Consider the following 11,016-nt stretch of genomic DNA (forward strand, 5'->3'; position numbering starts at 1 on the left):
TTCTGGTTGTATTTGAGTTTGTGTCGGCTGGCCTAGTTTCATGATAGGCGCCATCACGACCGGGTCAGTTTTAGGGTCGTGACAAATTGATTCGAAATTGAAGCAACCAAATCATTACACGACGCATACTCCTTTTTCAGTATTCCCTCAATCGAATAATCGAACTCTCACTGTTCCACTTGCCAGAATCACGCAATAGCACGGTTAAACTTGCCATATGTAAAATAGAAATATATCGTATTTCTGTATACAATTGTATGAATCTCGATTTTTTGTGGTTGAAAATAGAACTTCCACGAACTGGAACAACAGAAAAAAGGGAGAATTGAAAATCCAGAGATTGCTCTGTTTTTGCTATTTTTCGGATGGGGAATCTTTCTGGAACCGTGAAATACAGATTATGGGTGATATAATTGTGTTAGTTGAGTTATATTAGGAGTCTATTTGGTTAATTGATTCCCTTTCCGTTTTAAAACGGTTGAAAGGTCCTTTTTTACGCAACTTACGTTACTGTATTCATGAATACAGCTCGTGAATACAGTCGAATACAACAACTGATTAGCTGGACTTCCCCTGATTCACGCCGACTTTTGCTACTGTATTCATGACTACAGTAGCTTAAATACATCAAATACACCTTATAACAACAGAAAACGTAGCTACAAGCAGTAATATAGTAAATGGTATCTATAGATAACTAATAACCACTAAACAATAGTGCTTTATAAAAATTTCTCAAAAACAAACAAAGAGTTGGCAGCTCCCATTTTGGCCCCAACAACTTCATTTTGTGGCTATACTTGTAAAGAACCAATTTGCTAAAGCATTTAGGAATATTTTCTCATTATGAATAGGAGGGTATCGAGCTTGAAACAATTCCAAGATTATAGGAATTATATACTTTGGAATAAAAGACTTGTCTTACAAGCAGAGTAACAATAGTCTATACTTTGATTCTCTTGGCTAAAGAATGTCCTTTATTTTGTTTAAATTATTTTAGCCTAGAGAAAATAAAAATAAAATGTGTTGAAATGATAATGCTTCCATTTAGAAATAGTTTCTTGAAATTATTCCAACCTTAGTCATCAAGTAGTGTATTATAATACCAAAAATATTGAGATGTAATATAAACATGAAGGAAAGAAAGGAATTGGATGCTAGCATTCTATGAGAAATTCAAAATAAGTATGATATATAAAATAAAATTAAAAAATTCAGAATAAGTTATGGAATATAGGGATTGTAATGTAAAGACTTTTTCAATATGGATATTTTCAAGTAAAAAAGAAATAAATCCAAAGAGTGTGAGGCATTTTTTCTAGTTTTATTATAATCTCTTACTTAATACTCGTTCGTGTTTTTAACTCAAGTCCATATTAAATTGATAATCAACAACGATCAAATACCTACTACGTCTCAAGAATAGAGAAACTCCTCATAGGGGTTAGGAAGCGTTAGGGAGGGTCGGGTCAGATACGGATGGTCGAAAACGAATAATGCAAAATTGATAGAATATTCGACTCGATCCTTATGTAATACGGTTAAAAAATAAATATGGCTTCTTGAATATGATCACCAGAGAATTCCTAGTCTTCCAAACTTGAGGAAACCCCTAATTGAGTGTTTGCAAATGTAAAAGTTAAACCCGTTGGTTATTTATTTTTTAAGTGGATAATATGGATCTTATCCGAGCCGAGAGTCTTTCGGAAACATTCTCTCTACCTTCACTAGGTAGGGGTAAGGTCTGCTTACACTTTACCCTCCTCGGATCCCACTTGTGATATTTCACTGGGCTTCTTCTTGTTGTTGTAATATGGATCTTACCCAACCCATTTTATAGTGGATAATATGGATGAATAATTATTATTTTTTTCATTTTGCCACCACTCTTTCCCCTTTAATAGAGACTTAGGAGACGCGAATCCAAATTAGTCAGACCAGTAGTTACGGGATGTCAAATGGCTATAAGAAAGTGTTGGCCTCATGAATGGATCGGAGGAGACTTTTTCACAAGTTGTAACATGAAATATTATTAGCAGTAATTATTAATTTAAAGGTGTTCTTAATTTATGGAGTATTACTTATCTGGGAATTGAAAATCAAGAAATATTTGAAAAAGATGTAAATGTGTTTATCCTATGACAATGTGACCACTTGCACACTTTTAACATTCATTTATTAACGCAAAGTAAAACAAGAAAAAAGGTTAGGATTTAACACAAAAGAGCTTTAATTTCCTTTCCTATCTTAAAAAACTTCACGAGACATCCCTGAAAAAACCACTGCTTTAAAATTTCATCTAATCTGCTTTTTTAATTTCTAGACCAAAAAAAAAGTTATGGCAATGAGTTACACAAATAACAACTCTCTTTCTTTCTATAAACACTGCATTTTCATGAGTCTTCTTTTTCTTCCCTTTTCTCCATTTTTTTTCTACATGAAACTTCAACTCTCTTGTCTTCATCAATCTTACTGTTTCTTGTAACCAGTTATAATTTTGCAAATATGGCCATTTTGACTTTGCCTTTTACATTCCATGCATTTCTTGAAATCCATGCACATATTCAGAAGATCAAAAACACCCTTTAAAAGTGTACCAATCTTGACATTTTTCAATATCTTTTTAAGCTGAAAAAAGAATGGCTAGTTCTTGTTTTAATCCGTTTAAGCTACGAAGATCGAAAAGTAAACCATTATCAGTACCATCATCCTCAAGAACACGGTGGAATTCAGCAGATATGGCAACAATGGAAAAGAAGAGATTTGATAGTTTAGAGTCATGGTCAATGATATTAGAATCTGATAATGTTGAAACTTGGGAAACATCAAAGGAAGATCAAAAAGAAGATTGGACAGCTGATTTATCTCAGCTTTTTATTGGTAATAAATTTGCCTCAGGAGCACATAGCAGGATTTATAGAGGGATTTATAAGCAAAGAGCAGTTGCTGTGAAAATGGTGAGGATTCCAACTCATAAGGAGGAGACTAGAGCTAAACTTGAACAACAGTTCAAGTCTGAAGTTGCTCTGCTTTCTCGCCTCTATCATCCCAATATAGTGCAGGTCAAAATTCCTCTTCATTAAAAAATGAAAAATGATGTTACTTATACTCCATCTGTTTCAATTTATGTGTCTTAGTTTGAGTCGACACAGAGTTTATGAAAGAAATGAAGACTTCTGAAACTTGTGGTGTTAAACATATCATAATATTTGTGTGACGGTAAACGTTTAAAACTTATGGTCTTAAACATGTAATAACATTTGTATGGTTATAAAAGTTCTCGTTAAGGGTAAGATGCGAAGTTTAAAGTTTCGTCTTCTTTGAAAAAAGGATAGATGATGCTACTTATACCCCCTTCCAGTTTATGCGGCAATATTTACTTTTTAGTCTATTTAAAAAATAATGATAACTTTGGTCCGTCCTATTTTACCTTAATGATAAATTTTTATGACCACGCAAATGTTTTGGCTTGTATATAGCCACAAATTTCAAGAATCTTATAATCAAACAAATATTATGACATATTTTTAGAATCTTATATTTATATTTTTTTTAAATTACTATTGGTTGTTTCTTGGGCTTCAGTTATCTTATTATCTTGATGTTGTTGCTGCTTCTTTTCATGGCTTCTCCACAACCACATTTCTTTTTGTTATTGTTGTGATTATGCTTATCTTGAGCCAAGAGTCTATTGGAAAAATCCTTTCTATTTTTACTAAGTCGGGGTAAAGTCTGACTACACACTACCCTTCCCAGACCCCACTTGTGAGATTTTACTGAATTTATTGTTGTTGTTATAAATATCTTTTTTTATACTCCGTGTCAAGTCAAACAACACACAGATGAAAGGGAATGACTATAATATTTACTTGTATGATCTTCTAGTTGAAAGCATAATTGAGAACTTATGAATTCACAAGTAAATGTTTTTAGGTGATTATCCAACGAAGAATCTGAGTTGAGACATTTTTCTTTAATTTGAAGTTTATTTGTAGTACTTGAATACATTCACATCTAGCATATTTTTGGTGTCTAAGTATTAAGGAGCATGATTTTCCTGTTACATTTTTCCTGTTCAGCTTCAGAGAAGTTCCTCGAATCCCTCTCTTCTGATTCAAAATCGTAGTGTAACGTGTATCCTCCCCTGTTCCGGTCTGTTTGTAGAAAGTTTATAGAGAACATTGTCCCTAAGTAGTTTTATTCAACATGAAATGTGACAAAAGCCATGCCCTTTTAAGTCTTTTTTCTTTGGCTGGATTTTGACATTCAATTTAACCAATGTGCTGCAGTTTCAACAAATTAATACATAGCCTATGATTCAAGCTTTCTTACAAAAACATTTCTTGTTTATCTACAGTTCATCGCCGCGTGTAAGAAACCTCCTGTATATTGTATCATTACAGAGTACATGTCACAAGGAACTCTGAGGATGTACCTCAACAAGAAAGAACCATATTCACTTTCAACAGAAACTGTTCTAAGGTTAGCACTTGATATATCAAGAGGAATGGAGTATCTTCATTCACAAGGGGTTATCCATAGAGACTTGAAATCAAGTAATTTACTCCTAAATGATGCGATGCGCGTTAAGGTGGCTGATTTTGGCACGTCGTGTCTTGAAACACAGTGCAGAGAGGCTAAAGGTAATATGGGAACGTATCGATGGATGGCACCAGAGATGATAAAAGAGAAACCTTATACTCGGAAAGTTGATGTTTACAGTTTTGGGATTGTGCTGTGGGAACTCACAACAGCTTTGTTGCCATTTCAAGGAATGACACCAGTGCAGGCTGCTTTTGCTGTTGCTGAAAAGGTTTGCCTAATTTAACACTCATTTTTTTGGTAGTACTGAATAATCAAATTTGCAGTTTTCTTATTGTGTTCAAGCAATATACATGTCACGACCCAAGCCCATGACACGTATTGTCCACTCTGAGCTTAGGCTCGCACGAATTTGTCTTTTGGGCTATGCCACATTGAACCCCAAAAGCACCTGTACTATGCTAACTTGTGCCATGCCTTATAAAGCTCTTCATTTTCCTATCTCATTTTGATGTGGGATTTGTCTATGGTGACATGTGCACCCCTTCTTCAGAAGCTTGCCAGCCTAGAAGTCTGTTAGTCTTGCTCGACATGCCCTCATCAACATGCCCTCCGCCATGGGCATCACAATACAGTTAGAGTTGGAAAGGCCTAATAGTGTCACAATTACCTAAAAGGGCAGCCCAGTGCACTAAGCTCCCGCTATGCGCGAGGTTCGGGGAAGGGCCGGACCAAGGGTCTATTGTATGCAGTCTTACCCTGCATTTTTGCAAGTGGCTGTTTCCACGGCTTGAACCCGTGACCTCCTGGTCCGATGGCAGCAACTTTATCAGTTACGCCAAGGTTTCCCTTCTGCTTCACAATTACCTATTTCTCAAAAATATTTAGTATTGGTTCCAACTAGTTTGAGATAAAGCTATAGTTGATTGATTGATTGACTGACTGATTAACGTTCGTTATTTTACAGAACGAACGACCACCCTTGCCAGCAAGTTGTCAACCTGCACTAGCACATCTGATAAAGCGCTGTTGGGCAGCTAACCCTTCAAAAAGGCCAGATTTCACACACATTGTATCTGCTTTAGAAAAATATGATGAATGTGTCAAAGAAGGACTTCCATTGACACTTCATTCAGGGCTAGTTAGTCGAAACGCCATTATTGAACGCTTGAAAGCCTGTGTATCCATGAGATCTTCATCTATACCTGTACATGTCTGAATCTTGATATCAATAATAATCATAGTCATTAACATTCTATAATTCAACAGGTAATTGGTAAATTACTAGTTGTATATATTCAATGTGTTCTTGTTTTTCTGATGTAACATGTGTTGAAGAAATTCTAACATTATTGTGAATGGACTTCAAAGGTGGCATTTCTAGTACCATTGTCAATGATTTGATCATATATTCCTCTTTTTGAACGGATTTAAGTCATATAAACTGATAGTGTAAATAATTTTTATATGGGGATCTGGAGGTGGCGAAAGAGCAGTTGTGAGAAGCGGAAAAACTTGGTTAAAGTAGTTATTAGTACTTTATTTTTCAGGTTATCATATCAAGTTTGCTACGAAGAGTTATATGTTCTTGTCGACAACTTAATTTGATGACGTGAAAAAAAAATTATATATTGTGAATGCGCGAAACTTAAAATCTTTTTGAACTAACCATTAATTCGTAAGGGTTATAGTGATTGGATTGACTCTTTCAGAGATGCTACAAACACACCAATCTTAGGCATCCTGTATTCTATATCATAAAGTGCTAAGAGTAAATTGTTTGGTTTGATGTAAAAACTTATCCGTACAATATTTCTTGTATTCCCTTTCTTTTTTTCCTAAAGAATAAAAAGGAGACATTTTCAACATTTTTTTTGTCTTGTTTCAGATGTAGTAAGACTCATTCAACAGCCAGTTGACTCACTGTTCTTAGGAAATGCTCCACGTAGCTACTACTCTTTGATTTAATTTGGACTTGGTGTACATAGTATAACCAGTCAAACAGTTCACAATCTACTCATAAGTCAAGGAAAGAAAAGAAAAGTCTTTGTGATAGTTATGTATATTTGATTATTTTGTAGTCAGTCATAGACTTTGACTAATGAGCGCACTAAGTTGTCCCCTTTTATAGCTCATACCAACACTAAGTTGCACCCAAATTTAGAATTTACACGTGGACGTCTCTTGAGCAAATACGCGGCAATAATGACAGGGTGGAGGTGACTCAGGAGATAGTTAATATCGGATACAAACATGTGATCGATATTATGCGAATCCCAAGGACACGAAGATCGTGAAAGAGAATTTAAAAGCTAGAGAAAATAGCATTAAAGGAACAACTATGGGTGTACATAGGTCGGGTTAGTTCGGATTTTCTAATTACCAACCCAACCCAATTATATTGGATTATTAAATCTAAATACCAAACCAAACCAATAAAAGTCGGGTTTTTAATCTCGGTTTTTCTCGGGTTTTCGGGTTTTTTCCCATAAAGTCTTCATAGCACAAAACGTAAAATTTGTGTCCAAATATTTCTTTAATCCTAGTAAGACAAAACTATATAAGGTGTTTTTCAATAAAATAACATAAATATGAGATGAGTCATGGCATTGTACTAAAATATTCAACAATAAAGATAATAAAGTTGCATAAAATAAATATTATTAATAAGCCATAATGAAAACAAACATAATTTAAAATTACGACTAATAAGTACTACTCCCTCTGTTCTAGTTTATGTGAACCTATTTTCTTTTTGGACCGTTCCATAAAGAATGACCCTTTTCTAAATTTGGTAACAATTTAGCTTAAACTTACAATTCTACCCTTAATGAGAAGCTTTTATAACCACACGAATACTCTGGGCCCCTTTTTGACTTGTTTAGGACCACAAATTCCAAAAGTCTTAATTTTTTCTTAAACTTCGTGCCCAACCAAACAAGTTCACATAAATTGGAACGGAGAGAGTAGTATTTACCTGACTAACCACTAAAAGAAAAATAACCATACATTTTATCTAAACCATGGAAAAACTAAAAAACTAGATATCCAACACTATTTTCATTCATAGTACAATTGAATTGAATGTTTTATTAGCATTAGTATTGACTTGATTTTGGTTTAGGATTTATTTGAGTTGCTAACATTTATGGACTATAAAACTTATTGGAGCATCCAAAAATTATTAGTCCAAGCTTGAAATAATACGTTAAAAAATAAAACTATGAAAAGGCTTAAGAAATATTTATAAACTACACTACAATATATGTATTAAATATATTTAAAACTTCTATACATGTAACATCGGGTTGGTTTGGTTTCGATTTGACTTTTTTTAGTTAAAACCAAATCAAATATGATCAGTTTTTTTTCCAACACCAAACCATAATCGGGTTTTCTCTCGGTTTGACTCGGATTATAGTGTTGGTGCGATTTGTCGGTTTCATTTGTACACCCCTAGAAACAACCATTACGAAAAATCTCAGCATTAATTCTCAACGTTACCCAACCATCAAGAAGGAATTTTATTCATTTTTAAGAGAGCGAGATTTGAGAATCTTGTCTCCTCATATTTCACTATAAATAATAACATTTGTACTAAGGACGCGAGCTACAAGGATTACAACTGCTATCTCTCTTTCTCTCATTTTTCTAAGTTTTATACATAAAAAGCCATTATAGAAACTTTCTAGTTATCCTTGATTCTGGTGGGATCAATTTGAATTTCGGGCTGTTCATTCCTAAATTATTTTTATTATATTTATTTTATTCTTTACTAGTAGTCCTACCCGCGCGATACGCGGTCAGTATTAAATAATATTAGTTAAATTAAATCCTAATCGGGCTTGTTTGAACATATTAGATCGTATTACTTTAATAAATTTAATTATCATCTTATTTGTCAATACAATATACCCAATAATAAAATCTCTATTAAACTAAAAAGACTTATATAGTTATTGAAGAACTTTTTTATTTTATATTCTTCTTTATTATATTATCCAATGTTTAGTAATTATACATTGTTAATAAAAATATTTATTAGCATATTACTTTGTTTAATATTTTTGTGTGATCGTTTTTTCTTTTGTAATATGAGAGAAGATATATATTTTATTAATCTTAAAAAATCAATTTAAGTTTTATTCTGTTGTTCTCGATAATATTATCTGAATTTTGATGAATAAAATATCTATTAAATTAAAGGGACTTATATAGTCATCGAATAATTTTTTTGTTATGTATTTTTCTTTATTATATTATCCAATATTTAGTATAATTGCATTGTTAATAGAAGTTTTTATTAGCATATTAGTCTGTTTAATATTTTTGTCTACTACTTTCTTTATATAATATATATATATATATATATATATATATATATATATATATATTCTCAACGGGTTAACGGATTATCCGNTATATATATATATATATATATATATATATATATATATATATATATATATATATATATATATATATATATATATTTGTGTGTGTATATATATTTGTGTGTGTGTGTGTGTGTGTGTGTGTGTGTATGTATATATATATATATATATATATATATATATATATATATCCATCCATTACTTATTATTGTTCAATTGACATGTGAATTATTAATAAATTAACCAATTTTGTATAGTAACTACTCCCATAATTCATTATGAAATTATGAGTTCATTTTATTAACTAAATTTTCCTACATGAGAAATTTATTTTGTATATGTATTTTTACGATATCATTTGATTTATTTATTTTTTTAGTATTCTTCATTTATGCCTAATTGTTTATTACAATTTTAGTTGTGTGTATACGTAAGACTTTTCTCATAATAATTATAATTATTTTTATAAGTATTATATATATTTGTTCCTTGGTTATCTAATTGTATTATCCATTACTTAATATTGTTAAATAAACATATATATATATATATATATATATATATATTATTAATATTATTAATAATATATAATAATATATATATATATTATTAATAAAAAACCAATTTAGTATAATAACTACTCCCATATATATACACACACTACTACAACTATATTAGGAAGAAATTACTCTCCAATTTAAATTGGTAGTTTTTTATTTTTTTTTTTATTGTAAAATAATTTTAAAACTCCAATTTGAATGAGTAGAATATTTTTTTTGTATTTTTCGTTTTTTATTGATAATTAAGATATTTATATTTATTAATTCAAGTAGTGTAACCAATTAATTCAAAATTTAAAATTCAATAAAAAATAGTTAGAAAAGTAGTTTATTTTGTCTTAAAAATGCCACTTGGCTTTTTGTGGTTAAGACACTTGTCTTAATGTAGTGGTTTTGCTTCTCCTATTCTATATAGATAGATTATTTCACTAATCAGATCATCTTAATTCACATGTTTATAAATCACACATACAAATTTAACTATACCCTTTTACGGGTAAATAATAAGAAAATAATAATTAATTTAGTGCTCACTAGGAGTTGGCTGAAAGAGTCCACTTAAAATTTGATGTGACACATATATCAAATGTTTTAAAGAAGTAAAAAGATTATAGAAAAGACTTATATCGCAGATAACTATAAGCCTTGTGAACGTGGTCGTATTTGATATTATAAAAACTCAAGTGTTTAACGGTCCTAACCTCCAAAGTGGAACTCAATTAAACAGAGGCAGCTCAATAATATTGGAGGCCTAAAGCCAAGACGTTATAAGACTCCTTAAACTTATTTAATAATTTTAGATATTTTTGTTGAACCAACCCCTTTAATCTTTGTTGAAACATTACTAACCTTTGATAAGATTTTATTAAGTTTAATTTTAATTTTTTTCTTTTCACATGACCCTCAACATAACTTACTATATAGCATTGCCTCTCAAAGTAACAATCAAGTAGAAATTTGTATTTACAAAGATGATAAATATTTTATGATCTAATTAGCTTGAAGCGTGCCAGCAGAGATCTTGAAATAAAATATCTTACAAAGCTAGAGTTGTAAATAAAGTTTATTCAAGTTGTAGTAAGAAGAACTAGAAAGTATCTACAGATTTAATTGTTTTTCACTTTCATTTGAATTTTCTCAACCAACTCCGATAAAAGACAACATAAAATATAAAACTATGTTATTAACGATTGGTGACAATGTTTGTATAAAGGAGAGACGGTTGGCATCTCCCCTGACAGGGACGGGAACAGTCTTCGGACTTTACCTGTTATCAGACACATCTAGTTAAGGCTTCCCACTTCGGTGGATCTTACCCAAAAAAAATTTTTAAAAAAAAATGATTTGTGACAAGGTAGTAAAAGATGGTTGAAAAAATTTCTTATTACTATTTAATAAATACAATTAATATTTAAATTACATATAAAAAGAGTATCATTTGGGGCCTCTAATTTTGTGAGGCCTAAAGCGGCCGCTTTAGTGGCTTGGGGGTTAAGCCGGCTCTGCAATTAAAAGATGCT

General features: G+C 31.4%; 1 protein-coding gene across 1 annotated transcript; it reads left to right on the forward strand.

Moving 5' to 3' along the window:
• LOC109242887 (serine/threonine-protein kinase HT1-like) lies at positions 2,365-5,925 on the forward strand. The gene is made up of 3 exons (XM_019409767.1): positions 2,365-3,062; positions 4,358-4,813; positions 5,510-5,925. Exons 1-3 carry the CDS (start codon positions 2,640-2,642, stop codon positions 5,759-5,761), a joined length of 1,131 nt encoding a protein of 376 aa, XP_019265312.1. The 5' UTR covers positions 2,365-2,639; the 3' UTR covers positions 5,762-5,925.

The sequence above is a fragment of the Nicotiana attenuata genome, chromosome 2 (assembly GCF_001879085.1).
Source record: "Nicotiana attenuata strain UT chromosome 2, NIATTr2, whole genome shotgun sequence".
In the NCBI taxonomy this organism is placed as follows: Eukaryota; Viridiplantae; Streptophyta; class Magnoliopsida; order Solanales; family Solanaceae; genus Nicotiana; species Nicotiana attenuata.